Below are 27,203 nucleotides of genomic sequence, written 5' to 3' on the forward strand. Positions count from 1 at the left end.
ATAACCACTAGTATCATCCTCCTTGCGTTATCCCGGCATTTTGCCACGACTCATTCCCATGAGCTTCCGAGGCTCCCGCCTGGGGTCCGCTTTGACAACTAATCCCAAGATTTGGCGTAGGCACTAGTTTTACGAAAGCGACTGCCATCTGACCTTCCAACCCGAAGGGTAACTAGACCTTATTGGAATTAGTCCGGTTTCCTCACGATGTTTTCCTTCACCGAAAAGCGACTGGCAAATATCAAATGTCATTTCGCACATAAGTGAAAAACTTATTGGTGCGAGCCGGGGTTCGAACCCGCGACCTCCAGAACGAAAGTCGCACGCACTTACCGCTAGGCTACCAGCGCTTCTTAACCACTAGTATAATATTAAACTAAAATTCCCAAATTGCTTTCCATTTTAGCATTTTCGATCCCGTAGCGTCTTAAGGTTCGACTCGACTCTCTTAAATGTCACACAGTGGCGTTTTTCCGGCGTATCTATACGATACGTAGTGGGGGCCGATTAATATGAAACCGCCGAAAAAATACGCCGCAGAAACGTTCGTGCATATAACAAGGAAATCAACGGGAAGAATTTGATTTTGTTCAAATCACTAGGGGACTACACTAAAAGGTAATTTTAATGGAAAAACCGATATAAAAAACGTCAACATTTTATTAGTAAATCAGTAGGTATAATTACTTACACTAACATTAAATTACAATATGTAGACATGCGTCAAGTAGGTATCCTAATCATGATAAAAAAATATTCCATCTCTTATACCCGTCTTGTACTGTCATCTTAAAAATTGTCACAAAATGGAGAGCGCAAAACCGTCGAAATTTTAATCATATTTGGATATGATGTTTCCTTGAAAAAAAATACACGCGTAGCATAAAGAACCCGAAAAATGTACACTACGCATTTCCAAAGACAGGAAGGAAAAAATGTTGAAACCTTAAGTGAATTTCGGCAAAAACAAAATTTTTATACTGAGCTGTTTTTTTTACGAAGTTCAAGAAAGTTTATAATATGACATTTTAGTCTAAAAATGTGATCAGGAATGCACCTCTCAAATTATCAGGTTTTCTCGTACATAGTAATATGTACGAGAAAACCCGTGTAGATATTTGTAAATCATCGCATGATTATATCTATTTGAATGTCAAATTTACATATACATTATTACATAGGGTGCATTGGGGTAATTTAGAAAGTCATATAAAAATCACCATTATTTCCATCACATCAATATTCCCCTTTCGAAATTACCCGACCATTTTTTTGCTTCGAAATAACCCCAATGCACCCTACATATACCGCAGAGCCCCGTTTAATAAAAAATGTATAAGTATGTAGTTTTACGTTTCACGCTCTCTTCATTCCAAGTAAACATCCAGAACTAGGTTCATGTTAAACAAGTAAACTTGAGTTTACATTAACATTAGTAGAACTACATGAGATTGTATAAACACGACAAACAATTCAGTTTAGAACGTATGACATATTTGTCTTAAAACTATGTTTGTATCACAAAAGCTTGATACAAGTTTACAAGTCCTTAGCTTACAAGAGTTTTAACAAGTTTTGAGATGAATATTCAGTAGTAGTAAGACAGAGTGACTACCAAGTTATGGACTTTTAATATGTTCGATTTTTTTTTAATTTGGCAAATTTTTTGACCGGCGTCGAGAAACAGAAAACAAACAAAGAAGCATCGACTGATATGTTAGTTCGCATGTAAGGGCTGATTTACTTCACACGGTAATCTCGCATGCGAGTTGAGATTGAGGCATTTCATCGGTCGACTGAACCTCTATAAACTTATCTAAAATCGCATGCGTGTTTGCGCTGTCTAAATGCAGTAGATTTTCGTATTATATGTATACTGGTCTTCTCTTTATTTAAGACAAAAAAAAACAGCCCAAAATGCTTATCATTTTTTATCGTCGCCAGTCAGATAACGATTGCAAAATTTGACGTTTGTGTGTGGCATTCTTAAATGCATTTTAGAGTTGCATTTTAAAATGTATTATTTTTTGACACTGCATGTTATTTATAAATTTACATTTTATTCAGAATTATAGTTCGTATTAAATACAATTCCTTTAATCAAAATTGTCTCTCCAATATTCTCATATAGCAAGAAAGGTTTAAATTTCATATAAAGTCCAATATTTGTTAAAAAGGCAGTACAATTGAAATTCGTATGCAAGAGATTCCGTATTAATTATCAATGTTATTATAATCTTAGAAGATATTTCCTTAATATTACGTTTTGAAATAATATTACTAAGAATAATTGAATAATAAAATGTATTTTTCCCCTCACTAGCTCGGAAACACGTGTTTTGTCCTTTAATACCAGCGGGTAAAAACGCATTTTATCCACTAGTGGGTAAAGTAATTTTACCTTGAATAATGTCAAATTAACTGCTTTAAAATTGATAAAAGTAGGTGAATCTAGTAATCAAGATGATTTACCACCTGTGGAAATACTGGAAGCAGTGATAAACGCATTTTTTGCGTTGTAATTTCCTCGCTGTAGTGAGGGGAAAAGTTTTGTCTTATACTCGGGTGCAAATGTATTTTACTTCTCGTGTGTTAAAAAACTCGCAAGTTCAGGATTCTGTTCTCGAACCACTCGCTTCGCTCGTGGTTCAACTATAGAATCCTTTCACTTGCTCGTTTTTCAATTCCACACTCGGCGTTAAAATACAACTTTGCCCCCTTGTATAACAAATAACTATTGTTCTGATAGGAAACAGCCATGAATAAGATCAGGTTTTAAGAAACCTTTGGCTTTTAAATACAATGTTTAGTATGTTTAGTAAATATTATAGGTACAAATTGAGAGCTCACGATAACTCAAAACTGATTTTAATTTTTTTTTAATTTGTTTAAAGTCAAATTTGTTTTATGCAAGTAATAATGTGCATAGGTAGCCAAACTATAATTATTAAAAAACAAATTATTTTACTTAAAATACATTCCCTTGTAATTTATTAACTTATCAAACTGAATATTTCCTCCATTTTGCTTATATAAATAGCTATTTGACAACACAGTTTGACTGTTTTATAATAATTATATATAAATTAAAAGTTTTATATTAAAAATTAATCATTTGATAATATATATTCTTAAAATTTATTTAATACGATTTAAAGCTTCAATTTTATCTTAAAAAGATGGTAACATACATTAGGAATATTATTATATATTTTTTATAAGTATTGTGCACACAATGTGAAAAAAAAAACATATTTCGTGTTTTTCTTGCAACGTTTCCCTCTACATTATTGTCCGACACTAAAGAATGTTTCAAACATTCGCCAAGTTTTGAAAATAACTAACTCTTTTGTGCATGTAGTAAAATGGTATCATAGAATATTTGATTTCATTATAATATCTTTATTTCATGGCGCATACAAATACTGTGGCGCTCAAACAGACTTGGGTATGAACAAGAACCGGACGATTTTTGCAGAATCCCCAATTCTAACATTAATTGCAAATAATGCAATTTATTAACAACAGAAAAGACAGAACTCGCAATATTTCCTCTTGGATATGTCCCGATTCTGTTCTAACATCTAACCCTTCCAACCAAGTCTGTTTAACCCTTTACTTACATTTTTAATTTATATTACAACTGACAACAATTTTACAACATTGAATCACTTAGAGGTACATTTAATTCTACATGACGCGATTTAGTCTTGAAGAGAGTGTGCGTATGTATATTAAAAATATGTTTATAAATATAAAAGTGTATAAATACCACCAGAGCAAAAAGGGACAAGAAAACATTAAAGGCTCCAAATTTAATAACGTTGAATGACAAAGATATGACATGATATCTATCAGGATATGCCTTTAACTATAAAATATATAAAGGTATACATGTCTACGTCTAAAACTAATCATAAATAATCGCTAAGGGTTAAATTCATGTCTACTGTAACAAACAATCTAACCTATTCTAACACTACTATCAATATCACCGAACACCGATTGTTAAACTACAGTAAATGGACATACAACCCTTATTTTAGTCACATATATACCTATACATTTGGCATCGTGAGAATTCCAAAACGTTTCCCGTTCCTTTGAAAGCGCGGCTTTCTGCGGACGCGCGCCATTTTGTGTTGTTTAACGGCCATTTTGAGATGGTTCACAGTCGCCGTCTCTTCATCTGCGAACAAAAACCCTTTGTAACTGTCTGAAATGAGAAATGCAAAGAGAATTTTGCAATGTTTATTCGAATTATCGCAGGGAGTATTGGAAAATACATTGGAATCATTTTCACGGTAATCCGATTCCACGAAATATTACCGCCTCGTATTCACACAGTTGTTTGTGTTTGTTTAGGTATGCTTTTCGATAGACAATTTACACGTGCAGTAAGTTGAAGGTCATCACTCTTAAAGGATTATATGCATAGGTGCATACCTATTACATTATAATAAATCCATACTAATATTATAAATGGTAAAGTGTGTGTGTGTCTGTTTGTTTGTCCGTCTTTCACGGCATAACGGCACGACAAATTGACGTGATTTTTTAAGTGGAGAATAGTTGAAGGGATGGAGAGTGACATAGGCCGCTTTTTGTCTCTTTCTAACCCACCCACTTCAATGGGAGGTGGAAGTTTGTATGGAACATTCCGCAATTTTTGAATTTAATGCGAGCGAAGCCGCGGAGAAAAACTAGTAATATATAACAAAGAAACAACATATACCACAGGAGATAGGTACTTAAATGTGTTTTAGTCTGGAATCAATAACGCACATTGTGTGTGACATGTGTGTTTGAGTGCGTGCGAGCGTGTGTGTGTGCATGTGAGTCTCATAATAATGTAAGCTATTTCAGTACCTTCCATTTAAGCAGCTCAGGCCATTCGACTGGTCATTCGTAGGTAGGGTGATGTTGGAGGGTGGGCTCTTGTTGAGCGGGTACCACTGAGCCACCGGTTTCCGAGGGTTGTCCAGCATCTCAAGCCAATGCTCGCGACCCATACCGATGAGGGACGAGCCGATGGCCGTGCACCCAATCAGCTCGTTGGAACCAATCCTGTTGAAAACGATGTGTTAATAAAGATTATAAAAAAATGCATGCATTTACACAGTATACAGGTATAACGTTGGACCGCGTGCGAAACCCGACTCCTTAAGTATGAGAGTGCCGAAGGCGCTCGGCTTTAGACTGCGTACGTCGGGATTCGCCCGACTCTTTCAATATGAGGGTACCGAAGCCGCCCGGCTCTGGACTGCGCGCACCGGGTTTCACCCGACTCATTCAGTATGACGGTATCGAAGATGCTCGGCTTTGTATATGTATTCATTTTTATTTAACACAGACCAGTGTATTAGTATACATAATTAATGACACTGAAACACGGAAATGCAACTGTCAAACAAATTGTATGTCGCACTGATCTAGAAGAGTCATAAAGAGATTAAATAAAATTTCTAAAAATAACTAACCTGTCATAATCAATAACTTTGACCAAGAGCGTAATATCGAAGACGTTCTCTGAAGGCAGATCGAAGACCAAAGCCTCGTTGTAGACTGGGTTCAGTGTATTCTTCTTGACTGTGGTTTTCTTCTTCTTTATCCTCTTGCCTTGGCATATAAGGCATATTTTCACGTATGGGTCTGAAACGGAAATATTATATTAAAAATCGAATAGAAAATATACGTTCCTATAAATAGGGAACTTGACTGTTCTTAAAATAAAATATTTTATATATACCATGCAGGAAATAAAGCATCAGATAATTATTAGAAAAACATGGACAGAAGTTATTTTTAAATGGAATTTCTATTTAATAAGTCCGGTAGAAATACTTAAAGTAACTAAATTGACAGTGACGTCACTCAATTCGATTTCATATTAATTCCATATTAGCAAGTCATTCAAATTTGTTTTGACAGTTCTTAAAAAGAAGGTGATTTGACTAGGAGGAAAGTATAACCTATAATTAAAGTGACCCAAAAAATTCTTGCCTGTCCCATACTCGTAGTTCTTCGAATGAATATAAGGTTCATATCCATTTTCAAACAAGAACCAAGTCTATTTGACATATTAGCAAATCATTCAAATTCGTTTTGACAGTTCTTAAAAAGAAGGTGATTTGACTAGGAGGAAAGTAGCCTATAATTAAAGTGACCCAAAAAATTCTTGCCTGTCCCATACTCGTAGTTCTTCGAATGAATATGAACCTTATCCATTTTCAAACAAGAATCAAGTCAAATACCTTAATATCCTAGATTTATGTTGCTTACATGCGCGTAGTATGAACTTACGTGACCCCTTGTAACTACTGAACGATTTTAGTTACCAAGTAGCTGTCATCGAATTACAGTCCCCAAAGTTTCCTAGTAAACTAAGGGGTCCTTAATAGTTTAGTGTGAAGGAAGCTGGGGAAAATTGGCATAAACCAATTACTCGTTTCGTGCTACGCTCGGCGATCCATCAATTGGTTGATAGTATTCGATGTCAGGCAATTATTAGTTTAGTTTGTTTAAGTGTCCGATAGAGAAGTTAACAACGCCTTGTCACTTTGCTTGTGTTTAGAGCTCGGAACTTTGTAATTTTTGGATAACAATCCCATGGAAACTTCAGAATACATTAATGAATGTTTTAATTGGTTTTTTAACAACCAATATTTATAATTGATCAAATATTATTAACCTTGAAATTGATAATTGACATAATTATTACTTCAGCAAGGTAAAGTAGGTATGACTCGACCTTACTGTTCAAGGTCCTATCTCAAGCAACAGACCTAATAAGAAATGTTAGATGATCGCCGCCACAACAGACATAAAGAAATGAAACCAGAAATTCTTACACCTGAAATTGTCGAAAATCTGGCAAAATCGAGAAAATTTTGTTGGAAAGCGGTCGGGTTGTAAGTTATCTAGAAAATGATAAGTTGAAAAAGAAGCTGTAATAAGAGAGTTTTTTTTTGTTTGAAAGCTGAATTAGTCTGTGTTCTTAGCCATGAAAATCGGTCTACTATGTCGAAGTCGGGGTTTTATTCAACATTTTAATTTTGTGGTTAGGTTATTGCTACATATGTTGCTCTTGCTTCATTGATAAACTTTTCTAAATACTTCTGAACTGTGTCATAACGGCGAGTTACAAGCGGATCATTCTTTTCTAAAACAATGCAATTATTCGGCCACGTGCCTACCAAATAACGACCCAGCCGAAAGATTAAAGCTTTGTAACGATAATCCCACGGACGACTTGTAAGTAGGTACAGCCAGCATCAGTAGTAGTGGATGAAACAACGCACCAAAAGTTTCTGATATCCTGAATTACTTTTTTTTAAATATAGATAAGTCAGTGCAGTTCTCAATCAGATACTTATCTTAAAGTTTAATATTGTGTGTGATGGGGTAAAAATTTCACCACCCCCTTCCTTCCCGTGGGTGTCGTAGAAGTGGGATATGGGTTAAATTGTGGCGTAGCCAAGAGGCTGGCCACCTGTCACTGCAATGTCACAGTTAGTTTTCTTTCAACCCATTATGTGCCAAGTGCACTGAACCTAGAGTAGTTTCTTGTGCTTTGCTTTGCTAAAGGGGTCGCCTTTATGGGATAAGGTACAGCGGGACAAATTTCGACTGGGGGGCAATTATAAGTATTATAACTAATCCATTTTTTCCATTATTCCACTATGGTGTTGAGTTCTACACGTATCCACTGAACACGCCTACCATTTATAACCGGCAGACACTCTATTTAATAATGCAAACATTGTAAAACATGGAAAAAATGGACCAGGTACATTTGCTTCCAGTCGAGATTTGCCCTGCTGTACCTTACAGGCGTGATTGTATGTATGTATGTAATATTTTACTATGTACAGGTTTTTTGTTTAGCGGCTACAGAATGGTAGTTACATTTGAATCGTTATTTGATCCGCTGCTTCTGATGCTGACGGTACTCGTCGAAATTGCCACGTCTGACGTTCACTGCTATTGTTATCGCACTCTGAATGGGGCACGAGTTTCATGATTTTAATATAAGGAATTGAAAAGATACTTAGATGCGATGAAGCTGAGAATCTTTTGTGAAACACGTTTAAGCCATTGCCTAAACGTGTTAGTCATAATTTTGTTATGTACAAGCTTAACCTTGCGTAACAATGAACACCTATAGGATCCTATAAAATACTTGTAACTTGAGCAAAATATTAAACCTATATTAATCTTCTTCCTGAAGCGCTGGTAGCCTAGCGGTAAGAGCGTGCGACTTTCGATCCGGAGGTCGCGGGCTCGAACCCGGCTCGTACCAATGAGTTTATCTGAACTTATGTGCGAAAATTTTCCAGTCGCTTTTCGGTGAAGGAAAACATCGTGAGGAAACCGGACTAATTCCAATAAGGTCTAGTTTACCCTTCGGGTTGGAAGGTCAAATGGCAGTCGCTTTCTTAAAAACTAGTGCCTACGCCAAATCTTGGGATTATTTGTCAAAGCGGACCCCAGGCTCCCATCAGCCGTGGCCACGGGACAGGCTTCGCCTAGTGTGGGACCATAGAACTAATTGTCTGTAAATCTTTATGTTAAATAAATATTTCATTTTCATTTCATTTCATTTCAAATGCCGGGATAACGCAAGCAATTGATGAGATTGCCAGCCCATCGTCCGCAGCGCAATGCTATATGATCCTTACCAACAAAAAAAAACCGGTCAAGTGCGAGTCGGACTCGCCCACCGAGGGTTCCGTACAAACTTTCAAACTCCCCAGTTAAAATAATCTCATGTTTTCACATAACTCTAACGACTTGACTAGAAGACAAAAGTATAGATACTAATGAGCATTATTGTGTATAGCGCCATCTCTCTGTGAATTCGCTAACTAATTTGCGCGACCATAGTATGTTGGTTTTTCAGGGATTATTCTTTATAATGTTAACCGATTTAAACAATTTTTACTTTATTGGAAAGAAGATGATTAACGTAACATCTCGTATTAATTTGAAGTACTATATACATCCGCAAAGGTGGGTAAATTAAAAGTAAAAATCTGAAAAGTTTTTTGTGAATAAAAAAAAAAGTTTTCAAGATACAAACACGATTATATTTTTCCTGTAATATTTAGCATTAAACCAATGTTTCCTAAAAATTTCATAATTTTTCGTTGGTAAACTTCAGAGATAAGGGGGGGGAACGGTATTTTTTTTTACATTTTCCTTCAAAATTCTTTTATTTCCACAACAAAAAAATTATAAAAAATAGTTTATTTATGTTCAATTTGAGCTCTTTCTAACGATACCCCACTTGACCTAGTAACTTGAAATTTACAGTTTGCCCCCCTTTCATTTTGGCCATTTTCTACAATTAAAATTAATAAATTAAAAAAAATTATACCTTCTATTTGTAGAGGTTCACAATGTTCACAACTATTCCAAATTTCAAGTTGATAGCATTAGTAGTTCTCGAGATATTTAGGAATGTGACAGACGGACAGAGTCGCACCATAAGGCGGGTTCCTGTTGTACCTTTTTGGTACGGAACCCTAAAAATAGTAGGTATTTAACTCTCCGGAACTAACACTTGTACGTGTATAATAATGTTGCATATTCAGCATTTAACCACATGAAAACAACACAAGTGATATTTCCCGTAGCAATTAAAGTGGCAGTACGCTTTGTAACGAGTTTGCACCCCTTTATCCCTTTGTGCAAATTTACTTATTACTCCCTGAGCTACCCACGTTTACGTCGACACACATTACAGTGTATGGCAAAGAGGATCGAGTATTATAGAGTGTTACTGTCAAAGTAAAACGTGTAATCACAGTGCAAAGACTGCCCTCTCTCGACACAAGCTTAAAACTTTTGAACCTCAGTTTTGACAATTTGGCCCATATTATTAGCTTGATATGTGTTAAAATGTCAAATATTAATATTAGCGCCATCTAGCCGAGCGTTCCCCAAAGGTGTAACGCCATCTTGGCCACCGTACCTTTTTCTCTATGGCTTTGAGGTACGTTTTTTCTTAGACCTTGGCGGTCTATACGAAGTTATATAGGTCTTTGGTGTATGGTAATACGATGTAGCATTTATCTTTATTTTGTACGTCTGGTACTTTGTCCCGGTTTTCGTATACCGATTCCGAATTGAACAGTCGTAAAAAAATCGTATCTTCAGAACAGTTGGTTCCTAAAACCAAGGCTTCAAGGATAATAACCTAACCACACAATTAAAATTTAGAAAAAGCCCCCGTCCGCGACATAGTGGACCGATTTTCATGAAACATGGCTAAGAACACTCCCGACTAACTCAGCTTTCAGACAAAAAAAAACTAAATCTGAATCGGTTCATCCGTTCGGTAACTACGATGCCGCAGACAGACACACAGAGAGACAGACAGACAGACACGTCAAACTTATAACACCCCGTCGTTTTAGCGTCGGGGGTTAAAAAGGAAGGAAATGACACCACAAACCCACCAGAAAAATTGTCGGGTCATGTGTCATTGGAGTATCGGAGATGCCAAAGTTCTCATAAATATTGTTGGAGTGGCGTGATCCGATATTTTTGAGGGCTTTGGCCGCGTCGATGTATCTGATGGTGATTGCACCCGGTAAGATCATATTCCATTCGGAGTAATAATATTAGAATGAACTGTTCGAGGATGAGCTTACATGTTTACATTTTCGTAATAACTGTATTTCAGAGTTTGTTTATTCAATTCAAATTTGCAGTGCTAATCCAACTCGGATCGCATGTGTAATTTAGACGATTAAACTTATGATCCCCAAACAGACATAATTATTTTAATTGAATTAGAATATTTTTTTAATTGTATATTTTCACCAAGTTTGATACTAATTACATGTGTGTACTATGTAACTCCGTATAAACAGCTACAGTCTAAGAAAAAAACTTATTTCAAAACCGTATATAAAAAGGTACGGCGGCCTAGATGGCGTTACACCTTTGGGGGACGCTCGGCTAGATGGCGCTAATATTAATATTTGACATTTTAACACATATCAAGCTAAGAATATGGTCCAAATTGTCAAAATTGATGTTTAAAAGTTTTAAGCTTGTGTCGAGAGATGACAGTCTATGCACATTTTACTTTGACAGTAACTCTCTATAATACTCGATCCTCTTTCCCTGTTGTTAGTAAGTAAAATTTAATCACCGCTAAAGACCACCGTGCACCGCCGCTCACGAATACCCGAAACACCAGAAGGGTTGCATGTGCGTTTCCGACCTTTAAGATTATGTAAGTACGCTCTTTTTTCAAGTTTGAAGGTGAAATCGGTCTGGAAATACCGGTCAAGTATATTCCATAGTTTATCTGTGCTAGGCAGGAAGTTTGTGAAGGAACGCAAAGTTTGAAGGCAGTGGCAGTTGGCGAGGAACTTTAAAAATGTAAAATATATGTTACCTATAAATAATTTAAAAAAAAAGTGTCAATGGTTACCTGATGATCCACTGATGTCCATAGCTTTAAGGTTCCTTCCCTTGATGACAGTCACCGTCAGTCGACCGGCCGTGGGTAGGTAACAGAGTGAGAGCATCAACTCGCCGAGGTCTTTCTTCTCCTGTTGGCAAAAAATCTCATTTGGTAAATCTGTTAATCGTTCTGAGACTTCTACTGTAACTTGGTATACAATTTTCTTTTAAACTCTAGTTTTAAACTCTATGTTCAGGAGCAGATATGCTCCACAAGGTTTTAACTTAATAATTTACGGTTAACGGTTGCTCAAAGAATTTTCTTTCTGACATGCGCATACGAAAGGTTCATTATACACCGTGTTCTTTTTGTTTTCGTTAAATTCGACACGTTGTTAGGTTCATTAACAGGAACCACCCTTCCCACCCCCTTCTACCTTCTAGTTAAATTCGCAAAAATATTTTTTTCATCGTTTTCATACACAATAAATGAATTAAACGGTGTGAGAGACCCTTAAGAATAATATTCTAGTTAGTGTCAAGTGATTGACGGCACATGTCAAAACAAATAATATTGGGAAGTGGTATAGGCTGTCACATACGTGTTCAGTAATTATTTTTATTTTTTTAATAACTCGGTAACCGTTAGTCCGTTTTCACACTATCCGATCCGATATCGGATGTCGGAAGGATTGCAATAGAAAAAATCCAAGATGGCGCCTGTAATGTATGGGATATCGGTCCGACATCCGATATCGGATCGGATAATGTGAAAACGCACTAAGAGTTAAGACGCTAGTTTCTTAAGAGAAATTAATTGTATTTGGTCTAAAGCAGCCATACTCAAAGTGTGCTCCGCGGAGCCCTAGGGCTCCGCAAAACCTCTCTGGGGGCTCCGTGTGAATTTTGGTTGACTGATTTGCGACTTCAACTCTCTTCAATAAAACCAAAGATTCACCAATTGTAAAAATAAAAACATTTACATGTAATACCTCACATCTAGTGATTAGATTTTACTATTATGATTTAAGACTTATTAAAATAAAGGTTGCTATAATAGTACATTACGATACAAGTGCGTAAAAAAGGAAGTTCGAAACGAGTGGCGATAAATTAAAACACGACCGAAGGGAGGAACTATTTTTCAGTACAGATGGTGTTTTTTTACGCACTAGTGCGAGAAGTGGTTTATTATATGCCAGGTCAAAACTTCGGAGAGCCATCTGTACTGAAAAACGTCGTTCGATACACGTGCGAAAAGGAAATTCGTAACTCGTGTCGATTTAAAACACTCCCTTCGGTCGTGTTTTAATTTATCGCCACTCGTTTCGAGCTTCCTCTTTTTCGCACTTGTATCGAAATGTACTATTTTTTATTTATTTAATTTAAGGCTTCCATCAGATATTTTGGTTTCCAAAAGGGTTCCAGGGGAAAATAAGTTTGAGAACCGCTGGTCTAAAGAACCTTCCCTTAAAGTTAACGGAATTCAATAAAACACGGTGTACGTTATATTCTTTGCTGAATGTATACCTACAAATTTTTGGTAACATATAAATAGTAATTCGACGCTTATCTCCGATATTTCGACGAAGTTACATATGCAGCTCGACAAAAATCAAAAAGGTAATCACGGTCTACATAACATAGTACATCACGATCTCTTATTTTGATAAGTCTAATGTAAATAACCGTGAATCATTCAACACTTTCATGAGACTTGACTGAAAGTATCATTATTTAAAAAGCAAATCTAATAATTTTGACGTAAATATTAAAGAAAAAGTAACAACCCTTCAAATCAAGAGTGAACAGGCATCTTCTGGGCGAGCTCACTCCATCGTAGGCCACGTCTTTGCCTTCGGCTAGTCTGTGGCCAAGAGTAAGCCCATTTATAATAATAATTGTAAAAAAAACTAGAAGACATATCTTAGACATGACACTCCGAGGTATAAAAATAAACTGACTAAAACTTTGCAACATCTTCATCATCCGATATTGCCAGCAGAAAATATTCAGCGTAGTTTTTTTTTATATTACCATTTCAATAAATTTGAAAATAACGACATCATTTGTCAAAGCAACAATACGGGGCCTTGAACCTTTATATTATCCACTTTTATTCCGATATTCAATATCCTAGAGGTCCTGTATACCTATAGGTATTATCCATCCCGTGAGCGAGGCCGTACACACATATATTTATATGTATACCAAGTAACCATTATTATTGTGAGACCTGAGATCCGTAAAAGTTTGAAGAAAATAATAGATACTTATTTTGACACGTTTTAAAACAGCAATAAATGCAAAATGGCTCAAAACCACGATTTTTAACCTTTTTAACCACCGCCTCAAATCTCTCAAGGAAGGAAGGTTCTCGATTCGTCTGTATGTTTTTTTTTTAATGTATGCTAATCAAAATTCCATGCAATAGTTAACATTATGGTACATGGGTCAGAAAAACAAATCGATCTCGGGAGAAATTTAAGAAGACAACTAATATTTTTAATCCGAATAAGTAGATAGAGATTTAGATATTAAAGTAGGTACAACAACTTATAAAAACTTGAGCCAACAATTCTAGTAGGTACATTTAAGTGCACTATGTAAGTACTCATTTCGAATCAAGAGAACGCACTCAAGTCGATGAGAATAGCAGCCTCCCGTCAAAACCACTAACCTTCATAAAATATCCCAACAATGAAAATGAAAATGAAAATGAAATAGTTATTTGTTATACAAGGGGGCAAAGTTGTATTTTAACGCCGAGTGTGGAATTGAAAAACGAGCAAGTGAAAGGATTCAATAGTTGAACCACGAGCGAAGCGAGTGGTTCGAGAATAGAATCCTGAACTTGCGAGTTTTTTAACACACGAGAAGTAAAATACATTTGCACCCTAGTGTAACACAAAACTTTTCTCCTCACTATAGCGAGGAAACTACAACGCAAAAAATGCGTTTATCACTGCTTCCAAGTAGTTCCACAGGTGGTAAATCATCTTTATTACTAGATTCACCTAATTTTATCAATTTTAAAGCAGTTAATTTGACATTATTCAAGGTCAAATTACTTTACCCACTAGTGGATAAAATGCGTTTTTACCCGCTGGTATTAAAGGACAAAACTCGTGTTTCCGAGCTAGTGAGGGGAAAAATGCTTTATTTAGGTATCAAAGTGTCATCTTATTACATTTACATGAGTACAATGGTACAATGGTACAATGGTGAGTAAAATGCCCGTACGGAATGTCCTATGTGCAGCGAATTCCCGCAAAATGTCAGCCATTTTGTCTTAACCTAAATAGGCGTGATGCCTGATAAATGTCGGTATGAAGGCCTTTTTGAAGACCCAGTCTCCGGGTTTGAGGTTTGTCCTTGGTGGTTTTGCCCTGGTACTTCCCGTTATAACTTCAAAATCTGGCCTTAATCGTGTTTAGTTGCATTTTTAAAAGAGCCTCCAACGTTTCAGGGACGGGGTTGTGCAATAACCGTGAAAGTAGTGTTTTACTTCCCGTTATTTTATCTTTTACCTGTGTACTTTAATAAATTTTTTTTACTATAACAATTACGTTAAGCTTGTTTTTAATGAGCATATTATTAAAATTAATTATGATTTTTTAGAATATTTTTTGTTTCGAAAACCTCTACAAACGTATAGTCAACCAATTGGAACCCTAGGCCACTCTACAATCATGTCAAAGTGACAAGCAGTAAGATATCTTACGAGCTGATTAATAACGTCACTATGACCAACTATGACATAGTTCTAAAGTGGCCTAGGGTTCCAATTGGTTGACTGTACTTGACAAGTTTATTTGTATAAAATATTACTGTCATGGGAACAATAACTCGACACGAGAAACCTTCTTAGTGACAGCAATATAACAACAAAAAATAAAACTTATTCAAGTATTTCAACATTTCCTTCCCATTGTTTTAACAAAAGCGAAAGTCTTTTTCTATAAATGAATTCAAAAAACACCTCGGTGTAAGTAACCTTCTTAAAAATTGCCGCGAGACGAGAAACTTTTGACAAAGGTTATTAAAGAATACCTTACTTTATTATACAAGTTTGATAGAAACGCCTACAGCCTAAAGGCAGGATGAAAAAGAATGTGATGTAGGGTGCATTGGGATAATTTCGAAAGTCGTCTAATTTCGAAATTCACATAAAAATCACCATTATATCTATCATAAATCAAGATTCCCCTTTCGAAATTACCCAAGCATTTCTGTACTTCGAAATTACCCCAATGCACCCTATTCGAAATATGATATGCGATGTTACCAAATTTAAATCCAAGATGGCGCCTGTAATGTGTGGGATATCAGTCCGACATCCGATATCGGATCGGATACTGTGAAAACGCACTAAGATGTGCACAAATTCACCAGTAACATTTTGAAAGTAGTGTCAAAACCATTTTAAAACTTTAACTAATTATTAGGTACGTTTGAATCGGGTGGCAGACTAATATCATGACCGGTGTGAGATTCTCTTTCACGTGGAAATTATATTCGTAATTAATTTGGATTTCTACATTCGAGAATTTAATAAGAGGTCTAGAGACAAAGTCAACCGGATTTGGTGAAGTAATTAACTAGTGCTTAATTATTTTACAAAATTTACCGACATTTGAGTACAGCACGGGAAGCCTTTTTTAATCTAATTGAATATATCAGCACGGGAAGCATGGTCGCGCGATAGACGATAAAATAGCAGGCCGTCCCTATCGCACTTACAAATAGTGCGATAGGGACGGCCTGCTATTTTATCGTCTATCGCGCGACCATGCTTCCCGTGCAGATATATTCAATTAGATTAAAAAAAGTTTTTAAAGGTCGAACCAAAGTTTACTAAAGTTTCATTCCTGCGTATACATTAGTGGTGTTGTATCTTAATACTTATATTTTTTATATTTATACAGCGGTGCAAATCTCGACTTTTATTTGCCCCCCAAATATAACTGCTCCATTTTTTCCATGTTTTGCAATGTTTGCATTATTAAATAGAGTGTCCACCGGTTATATATGGTAGGCGTGTTCAGTCGATACATGTAGAACTCAACATCATACTGTAATAATGGAAAAAACGGATTAGTTACAATTGCCCCCCAGTCCAGATTTGCCCCGCTGTACCTTACATAAAAATGTACTATTGGAGTAGAAAGTAGGTCCATCTTAGAGTGCTAGCGCGCAAGATTTTTTACAGAAAGCGCTAAGCGTCTGGTCGAAGTAAGTGCATTTTCTCATTATCCGAACCGATATCGGATGTCGGACCAATATCCCATACATTACAGGCGCCATCTACATCTACAGGATTTTTTCCATTGAAATCCTTCCGACATCCGATATCGGATCGGATAATGTGAAAACGGACTAACTGGTCACCGAAAAGCTGGCAATTTCTTTAAAAATCATAGATTATGCCGCCTTCATCCTTGTTATATTGCCTTAATAGCTTAATTTAGATTTAAGCTAATAGCTGCTTGTATGCTTAGTCATCAATAATATTCTTTTTTCTTTCATGAAAATAAGTGATATTGTTAAGGAAACTAAATCTTGGCAATAAAATAAACGATGCACAGTCAATAATCAAAATTTGATTTAACCTGCTTCGTGGTAAATAAGGTCTGCAACCTTCAACCGAAGGTCCAACCCGGTTTTTGGTAAAGAATAAAACACTGTCACCCAAATAATCCAAATAAGGTCTAGTGCCTTCCGAAATGGAAGGTCAGTTCGCTTTTAAACGAAGATATCGCCAATTCAATTTCCAATTTCAGGGATTAAGTTGCCTTATAACGGACTTCGGGTTTCTTTTTTATTGCAACCGGGAAATTGGTCGGAAACTGTTCCATGTGCTCTTTTGTGATTAAATACCAATTCTAGATATCTGCGATAGCAATTAGGTAGTTATAGATTGCATTGCTGAATAGCAAAACGACACATTTTGTCTCAATGTTCAAATGTTTGGTAGATCTAGGTAGTGCGATTTCAAAGCAGACTTTCAAGTGAACGCTGAAGAAGAAACATTCAAAAGTATATCAAACATTTGGCGACCCACACATGCAAGAGAGAGAGAGAGAGAGAGAGAGAGATTCAGACGAGCTTTTTGATTTTATATGTTGGTAGAAAAGTAACTTAAAGACTCCATAAGACGTTTAAACATAAATGAAGCTATTTTAAGTCTTGCACGCTTTTGGTAAGCTCCAGAAGCTAAAGAGCGATCGAACCAGTGTTCCGGAAGTGTGAATTTTTAAATGTTCTTACTTATTGTAAGTATTCAAAATATATTTTCGTCTATGGCGAGAATAGAATCGGGAGCTCGGGAGTCTATCATTGGGCATTTTTTTCTTTTAACTTCATAGTCACAATTCAACCCGATGAGAGCTGCGCTCTTAAATTTCCATACTAAATCGTTCACACGTGTGCCGCGATGCATTCAACGGCGTACAACGGTACATATTTGACAAACCACAGAATAAAAAAAATCTGTGTTACCTGTGGCGCAGCCAGTATGTTCATGGTATACTCGATCTCCTGATGCAGGTCTGCCGATTCCAGCAGGCCCTTGAGGACCACGTGGCCGATCAGGTCGTGTCTCGAGAAGCGGTCGAAATCGTACACGGAGAACTGAAGGTAGCGCTGGCGAAGCTCTTCGTATGGGACACTGGACAAAACATTAACAATGTTAGTATGATCACTTGATCAGATAATGATGTTGAATAAAAAAGTCAACAATGTAAATAATAAATTCTAATAAGCAATACTCGTAAATAACTTTATTAGGGTGTCGGATAAAACCAGCATTAGATTGCCTTAACGATATTTATAGTGTGACATAGCTATGTCACCAGCGCGCCATGTCATCACAGCGGCGCGCCCCGCGCGGTTTCGAGCCCACCGGCAGCGCACGGCGCAGTGGAGGGGATCGCCGGCCGACCATATTTAAGTGCGCGCAGCCAGTACAGCAGCCCTTTCCGTCCCCGTCGCTTCACGGCGACGCTCCCATCCAGCTATCCTAAACCAACCAAGGCCGGGGTGTCCATTACGCGCCTAGGCCGGGTTGATATCCGATCACGGGCATTGGTGGCTACCCCGCCTGCCAGTGAATTCCCAAACCAGGGCCGGGGTGTCCATTACGCGCCTAGGCCGGGTTACCTTCTGTCACGGGCATTGGTGGTCACCGCCTGCCAGTGACTCCTGAAACCCTCCTTCCTTATTCTATCTTTCCCGTGATCAGGGCCGGGGTGTCCATTACGCGCCTAGGCCGGATTACGGTTCCTACCTCCTGACCCTCGATAGGTCCCTGTAGTTGTAGGCCCTTCCGGCGCGCCCCCAGATAGATCCCGTTTTAATCCCGGCCGGCCGGGGAAGATTAGATAACACGTAGAATAAGCCGCGCTACCGCGATAGTATTAAGTCTAATATGTGTGTGTGAATAAACGGCATAAAAGCCCGATTAGTTAAGCGAAACCGGTGTTTCTCTCTAATCACCTTGCACCCCCTTTCTCCCACTGAGACTAGCTCGGTAAAACCTCCCAGGCCCATCAGGCACGGAGGATATGTGAGTCCTGCGAAGGCAGAACATCACAATAGAAATTACATGAATCATCATCATCATATCAGCGATCCTATTGACGATCGCAGGGCCCTCCTCGAGTCCTCATTAAACCTTCCGGAACGGCATGAATAAATTAAATATAATAAGAAATGTGAATGACCCCCATGTAAAGAATATACCTTCACGAATGAAATAAATTATTGTTCAGTTTTCCTCATTCTATCTTGTTAAGGAAAATAATGTATGCCTTTATAGTATAAACAGTGTATGAAATGAAGCATGATATATATAGTCCCAGAGCTGTAAGCCTCTTTTTGACACATGACAGCGTCCACAAAACGTAAACTCGCGCAACCTAATGAAATTTTAAATAAAATCCTGTAATAATATTAAAAAAAAATCAAGTACTTAAAAACAATATTTCGCTTACTTTAAACATAATCTAACACATGTTACATTTTAGCGGATCTTCATCAGTGAGTATTTTACGATATTAATTTATCACGCAGGATTTACTTATTATGTCATTTATCATTCATTTTTATTTTTAAACTAGTGCTGGGGCAGAGTCTGTCATTTCGATTCAAATGACATTTCAGTAAGTTGATAGAAAGTATATTTGTTTAAGCGCCTCCTTGTACATAGCGCCTAATTGATTCAACCAATTCGAAATTAATCGTTAGATTTGGCAAACGATACGTCTTCGCAACATACTTCAAAACAAATGTGTCAAAAATGTGAACTTACAAATCCGGGACAATAGTTATTGGGACATCAATAATAGCAAAGAGGATCGAGTGTTATAGAGAGTTACTGTCAAAGTAAAATGTGTAATCACAGTGCTTAGACTGCCATCTCTCGACACGGGCTTAAAACTTTAGAACGTCAGATTTGACAATTTGGCCCATATTCTTAGCTTGATATGTGTTAAAATGTCAAATATGAATATTAGCGCCATCTAACCGAGCGTCCCCCAGAAGGTGTAACGCCATCTAGGCCACGGTACCTTTTTCTCTATGGCTTTCTCTATGGGTGAGCCTTATTTTGCATAGCATTTCCAGCGTACCTCACGCTGGAAATGCTATGCAAAATAAGGCTCACCGAGACATTTGCGTGACGTCACGCCACTAATGAAATTTTCAATCGGGGTTCAGGGGCCCGTTTCTCGAAAGGTACAAGCCTAGTATTACAAGTGCGCGAACTGTCAAATCGTATGAGTTGTCATGGAAACACACGTGTCACGGAAATTAGTAACACAAACAAAACAAACGCCTATTCGAACACGTCACTCACACATACAATAGGTGACTTTCTTAAGTTTTTCACCTAAGTATACAAGGCTTGTACCTTTCGAGAAACGGGCCACTGGTCTTATGGTGCTCCCACTGGGAGTGTTATAAATGTTATATAACATAGTGTGACAGGGACAGCGCGATGGCATTGACATTATGCTGTCCCTGTCCCACAATGTTATATAAAATTAAGAACATCCAATGGGAGCAAAGCCTTTTCGTATTCATAAAGATTGACCTTGATTACACGAACTTGTGAACTTTACTTAGACTCAAAATAATCCTAACAAAATAAGTTTCCAATTAAATAAACACCTCATAATAGTTTGAAGTGTAATTCATATTTGACGATATCTTTAGTAGTAAATAATCTGAGGTCGAATGAAATCGAGATAAATATTTGACTTCGAAAACTTTTTAAGTCTAGCTTCATAGCACTCGGTCGTTGATCTTCAATGAATAGAAGGTTTTATGTAAGAAAATAAGCCCGTGAAGGTGTTAGAATTTTAAGTAATAAAGTCTTAATAAGTTAATATCGGATCGTGGTTCTCTTTACTTAACAATAAGTAAATATAATAAAAATAATGAAAATAGAATACGAATAAAAATACGATATTTTATCTCAGTCACCTGCCACAATAGCAAAGAACGCTGCACGTTCCAGCTTTGATAACTAAAGTCCCTGGTCACTTTATCATATGATCTATTAGTTTTTGAAAAGGCACCTATGTTAGATAAAAAGAAAGGCGAAGCAATAGAAAACGTTTATTTAACTTTTTGACAGTAGGAAACGTCTACAATAGATGCCCTTGGAAAATATCGCTAACTATAGTTGAGGTCCTGGTAGCTCAGGTGGCAGTGCGCTGGAGTATTAATCGAGGAGCCGTGAGTTCAAGTCTCATCCAGTAAATTTATTCTAAGCCGTTTATTTTACACATAATATATAAAATGGCATATCTGCATAAGTTTGCTTTTCTTCTTAGTACATCACCTTTTTGTTTTCTCTCTGCACCATTTGTATTGAATTTCTGTTTGGCCCTATGGTTGACTGGTAGAGAATGCCTTTTGGAATTAAGTCCGCCATTTGTACATTTTTGTGTATTTATGTGCAATAAAGTTTAAATAAATAAAATTATTTCGATTGAATATATGTACGACTATAGTTCAAATTGAGTTTGTTGCCGTCCCCAACAAGATGAGAGATTTCGCTCAACCGAGCATCAATTTCAATCACACGAGGGAGGAAACTTTACCGCCGTCTGACAGTGAGTTTATTGGAATGCCTCGGTTTAGTTCGCAAAACAAATTAGCGATCATTCACCACTAGAGTAGTTTGATATAAAAGTAGAAAGTAGTGGCTCTGTAAGACCTCCAAAAACCCCCATGTCCACAGTAAAACATCACTTAAAATAATAAACCGTACAAAATATTTCCTCGAAAAACCACTTGTTCACAGTGGGAAAAATATTCAGGCAATACTGAAACAGAGTCTGTGCTTCCACACGAGTACAATCCAAGTCTCTTTAAAGCAGGAGTAAATAGGTATCTCATAGGTAAGACTGCTCCACCGTAGACCGCATAATCACTTACCATCAGCTGCGATCGTGGTTAAACGTCTACCTATACATACTAAATACTAAAAAAAAACGTAGAATTTAGCTGCCTTCGGTCAAATATGTATGTATGAAAGTGTACCAAAAAGGATGTACCAATTAATAAACATATGTACTTAAGTACAAGTGTTTATTGCACAGAGGTCATATATAGGTACCATAGATCAAGCAAACGTATCTACTTAGCGTGTCAAATGAACTCAGTGAAATCCACTGAGTTGTCCTTTACTCGCAGCTTGCAGCTTTCGGGCGTCAATTTTTGTAAGTTGAAGTCAACCAAAACATAAAAAATGCCTCGTTACGTGATATTCAATTGCAACAACACAAAAATTATGAACAATCAAGAGCCTGAGACATACTTAAAATTACAGGCAAGAATCAACTTCAGTACAAAATTTGACACGCTCGGCCTCTATACAAATATATGAATTTGTTTCTTCTATCTAAATTAAGTTCTGTGGTTTATTGTCATTTACAGCGGTTCACGTTGATATCACAATGGTTTAGCGTTTATCCCGATCGTTTGTAGTTCTTGCATTCATTGACAATTTAATGATATGAATAAAAAAATGTTAAATCAAACCATAACATAATAAACCTTCATGTAAAATGTGCTTAATTAATTACATAAAGGTTAAAGGTTAATAGGTGTTAAATATGAATAATAACTTCGGTTTGATGACATTTATTCGAAAATTGAAGAATTACTTTTGAGGTTTCTTCGGCGATTGATTAACGTTTTCATTACGATCAAAGCGATTGAATTAATTTCAATAATAATTAGGTCATTATAATATTGGATAATGATATAATATTACGAACTTATATTAAGGGTCGGTTGCACCAATCCGTCTGTCACCGTTAAAGCGTACGTTAAATTTTATTGTATGGGAAGTTTCATAGACGTCTGCTCCGTGACGATGATGTGTCTGTTAAAATGTGGTTGATGCAACTGGCCCTAAACCAACTATACTAACCCTATATTTTTCTCTTAAGCCCTACACCTACAATAATTGGCGGGGTCATAGGTCATATATGAGTAACTTTTATGATTTTAAAGCTGAAATCGATTAAAAAAATCTTTCTAATAGAATAATTTAGGGTCAGACTATGTTCAGTTATTATGTCCTAAATATATACATACATACATATATTAGAAGGTAAATTACTTTAGATAACTAAATAAACACCCTGCAGAGTAAACCCAGAATAAACAAATCACTCAGAATTAGTTGGCGCTATGGTTTTCCTAAAACGAAAATTGCAAGTCGCTTAAACTAATAAATAAACCGATCGAAAAGTTAACTAACCCTGGAATATAGATAGTAATTAATAATAAATAAATACATATTATAGGACATTCTTACACAGATTGACTGAGGCCCACGGTAATCTCAAGAAGGCTTGTGTTGTAGGTACTCAGACAACGATATATAAAATATATAAATACTTATATACATAGAAAACATCCATGATGAAAACTAACCTGAACAGGAAGGTTTCGTTAAACACCGGGTTCAAGTTCTTGCGATGTACTTTAGTCTGGAATTTCTTCTTGCGGTCTGGCAGAAGGAACACTTTGATGTAGGGGTCGCTACTGCCTGTCACGTCCTTGATGGGTAAGTCACGAGCTTCGAAGATCTGGGGGAAAGAATTAAAGTTAGAGATAGAGAGCATGAAAAAATACTTACAGGGAATAAAAATACCTGATTATAAAAAATTTGGAAAAAATGAATATTTAAGTAGTTTCTAGTAGGTACACCTAACGGCTCAGCCACGACATTGGTCTAAGCGCGACAGCGGTGAGCGGCGGCCATACATTGGAGCGAGACACAGCGATGGGACTTTTCATTCGCACGTATGGCTGCCGCTCACCGCTGTCGCGCTTAGACCAATGTCGTGGCTGGGCCGTAAGATAAAAGCGAAAGTGCTGAAATGTTGAAACGTTATAAATACAAGAACCTTGGTAGAGATTTTCATTAGGCATTGGAACTCCATGTTCATGGGGTCCAGGCGCGCACAAGTTTTTTTAGAAATCGCAAAGCGTCTGTTTCACCAAAGAGGATGTTTCATGTAATGGTGACCGAAGAGCTAACCACTTCCTCACACAACGTATCAGCAGCATAAGGCACTGGGCCCACCGCGAGCTAGTAAGCTATGAGCTATCAGCTATAAATAAATTAAATAAAAAAAAGTTTTTTAAGTTAAAGCTTTTATTTCGTTCCCAAAGTGTACCAAAAATTAGAAAATAATTTTAATACTAATTAGAGTCCCATGCACAGAACTAAATCAAGATAGAAGGAAAATGCTCGGCGATTAACAGCGAAACCGAGCGTGTAACGTTTTGTGTCGAGCCTATGACGTCACGAGTGTACTTTAGTGATGGGAACGTTGTCGCCGCGTAACCCATTCGATCGATTGTGGAGGTTGCGGTGCGGGATGCCCGCCGAAGTTAAAAATATCGGATGTTCATCTTCGTTGTGAAATGAAGTAAGTATATACCTGTATTCGTGTGATGACAAACAATTCACTAGTAGGTATATATATAATTTGCCTAAGGCCAGGAACAAAGATTTTAGTAGGTAGGTATTAATACTAGTTAATATTTCGTAATATTTTAAAAAAATCGACCATGTACTCACAGCATTATCCTCATGTTATTTGTTACAACTTTTAGTAATATATAAATATAATTAACCATTAACACATTTTTAGAGTTATTTTTATTCATAATAAATATAGAGCGTATTATGTTTGTATTTGTTTTTCTGCCGACCACATTTTTTTACCGTTTAATACCGTAACTGTAACCTATTTTAAAGTTAAATTTACTTTTCACTCGTACTTTATATGTATAGTTTCATAACAATATAAAAACATAATTATAATTTCCACTGCTTCGCAAAATCGATTTAAATCGAATAAGGAAATCGCAGCATACATGACGATATAGTTCCGTGGTGCACCACTATTCTTATGTTCGACGTGAGTTCGACGGACAAAATAACAAATCTACCTTCACTTTGTCTCGACAGTTTGAATAGCCTATTTTTATATCGCTTGTTTTAAACGCACGCCAAGTCGGACTCGTCAAATTAAAGCCGCAATGGAAAACTAGTTTGACGGCCGTACGTCAGCTAATGTTTTGATGATAAAAATAGGAAAATCGTTAGACTTATATTGACCGGGATATAGACCGTGATTACCTTTTTGATTTTTGTCGAGCTCCCGATATTTCGACGCAGTTGCATGCATCATGATCACGGAAAACTGACGAAGGCGGGTGGATGTTAAAGTTGTATAGACAGCGCGCGATCTACCCTCCTTCGCGCGCGTCGGCTGCGTTCACTTTCAGCGTTACCACTGGTCGCGTTCACACTCGATGGTCTGTCCAAACACACTACACTCACAGTGTCACTACGTTTGTTCAATTCTGACTTCACCGGTTTTTTACCTCAAAATATCGGGAAATATCGGGAGCTGGACAAAAATCAAAAAGGTAATCACGGTCTATATCCCGGTCAATATAAGTCTAATGAAAATAACCGTGAATCATTCAAAACTCTTAGGAAAATCGTGTTTTTTATTTAATAAAAAATATTTTAGGACAAATGGTACTTACCGATGATAGGAAATACTTTGTTTAACACCCTTGCTTTTATTGGTGGTGTTTGAACAGTTAATTATCGAATACCGACCCATTTTGTATTTTTCACTGTATGTCACTCGCGGGCAGCGGTCGGGAGCAGACTGACTTGCGCGGCGAACAATTTGCTCGCTATTTAACTTTTTCGCACGCGAAGTAGATACACTTTTTCCTTCTATCTTGATTTAGTTCTGTGGTTCCATGTTTCTTTCCAAACAGCATTATAAGAAAGACGGGTTGTAAATGTTGTAATGTACCTACTCTTCTCGGGTCGTATTCTAAACACCATTTTTTACACTGTCAGTGGATTAAGTACTAATGGGAAGCTTATCGTAGACTAAAATAAAAGCGTGGGGCGTAAGCAATTATACCTAATCGTTGAAAATTATAAAGGTATCATTCTTATCATATGCGCCTCGGAAAGCTTCACATTTCATTAGAATTATTTTTCAGCAAAGATGGTGTTTTATTTACTCACTAGTGCGATAAGTGCTATTCTTGTCACGTAAGAAAAGGAAATTCGTATCTCGTGTCGATTTAAAACACTCCGTTTGGTCGTGTTTTAATTTAACGGCACTAGTTTGTAACTTCCGTTTTTCCGCAATTGTATCGTAATGTACTAATGTATTTTATATTTCTCAATATTTTAGAAGACTAACGCCCCACGCTTTTTTAACTTTTTTTTATTTAATTTATTTTCTGGTTTTTAGTTGTCTAGGTAGTGAAAAGGTTAAAAAGAATTAAACATGAAAACATAGGTGGGATATGAGTAAACATTTTTAGATTGTAATAACGTGCTTAAATCAATCGGAAGTGTTCTTACGGAATGAGAAATATTACGAGTGAAGCAATCCGATTTTAGTTATGTGGGTGTCTGATAGATGTTATAAAGGACATCAGGGGGCGCCCCAGAACGAAAATGATCGCGAGCGAAGCGAGCGCGAATTTTTTTCCATAAGTATCACGTAATCTGAACTGTAAGATCGAAGCGATTGCAAAAATATTTACATTCTTTGAGCGATCTGATATAAGAAGTTTGATTTACAGCACCCCAGAATGAAACTGACCACAAGCGAAGTGAGAGCGTAATTTTTTCTAGAATTATCACGTACTTAATCTGAACGATAAGACCGAAGCGATTACGAAAATGTTCACACTGTTTGAGCGATCTGATATAAGAAGCTATTTACAGGACACTTAGAATGAAAACAACCGCGAGCGAAGCGAGCGTGAATTTTTTTTCATAATTCTTGATTTTTCTCTTTACGTATGAAAGTGCCTTTGGCGCCCAGCTTTTGACTGGAGGTTGGGCTTTGCTTGTCTCTTTTAGTATGAGAAATCTTTCGGCCCGGCTTCCGTCTTGTAATTGCGCACGTCGGGCTTCGCCTGACTCTTTAACTATGAAATCGCTTTCGTAGCCCGGCTCTAGACTAGACAGTATAGGTCGAGCTTTGCTCGACTCTTAAATCTCTTAACACGTTCGCGGACGCTCAGTCACCCCTCTGGGACACCAATATTTTGTATGGGAATTTTTCGACTGCTATAGCATACCTGTCCTTAGACAGCTTATATTAGGGTTATTATGTGACGAGGAACGCTATAGCATTCGGATGCTATAGCATACCTGACAAAATACAGAGTTAAAATGTGATCTTATGTGACACCGT

At 37.0% G+C, this 27,203-nt stretch overlaps 1 protein-coding gene across 2 annotated transcripts in view; it reads right to left on the reverse strand.

Annotated features, from left to right (window-relative positions):
- Positions 1 to 2,654: 2,654 nt before the first annotated feature.
- LOC125235764 (synaptotagmin-6-like) overlaps positions 2,655 to 27,203 on the reverse strand; it is a 191,913-nt gene continuing 167,364 nt past the window's right edge. For both annotated transcript variants that reach the window (XM_048142351.1, XM_048142350.1), the window contains exons 6-11: positions 23,377 to 23,531; positions 17,923 to 18,091; positions 11,450 to 11,570; positions 5,481 to 5,652; positions 4,870 to 5,067; positions 2,655 to 4,189 (exon numbers count right to left, since the gene is read on the reverse strand). In XM_048142351.1, the coding sequence (XP_047998308.1) occupies positions 4,186 to 4,189; positions 4,870 to 5,067; positions 5,481 to 5,652; positions 11,450 to 11,570; positions 17,923 to 18,091; positions 23,377 to 23,531 (819 nt within the window). In that variant the 3' untranslated portion in view covers positions 2,655 to 4,185. The remainder of the gene's footprint in view (positions 4,190 to 4,869; positions 5,068 to 5,480; positions 5,653 to 11,449; positions 11,571 to 17,922; positions 18,092 to 23,376; positions 23,532 to 27,203) is intronic.

This window comes from Leguminivora glycinivorella, chromosome 18 (genome assembly GCF_023078275.1).
Source record: "Leguminivora glycinivorella isolate SPB_JAAS2020 chromosome 18, LegGlyc_1.1, whole genome shotgun sequence".
Taxonomy (NCBI): Eukaryota; Metazoa; Arthropoda; class Insecta; order Lepidoptera; family Tortricidae; genus Leguminivora; species Leguminivora glycinivorella.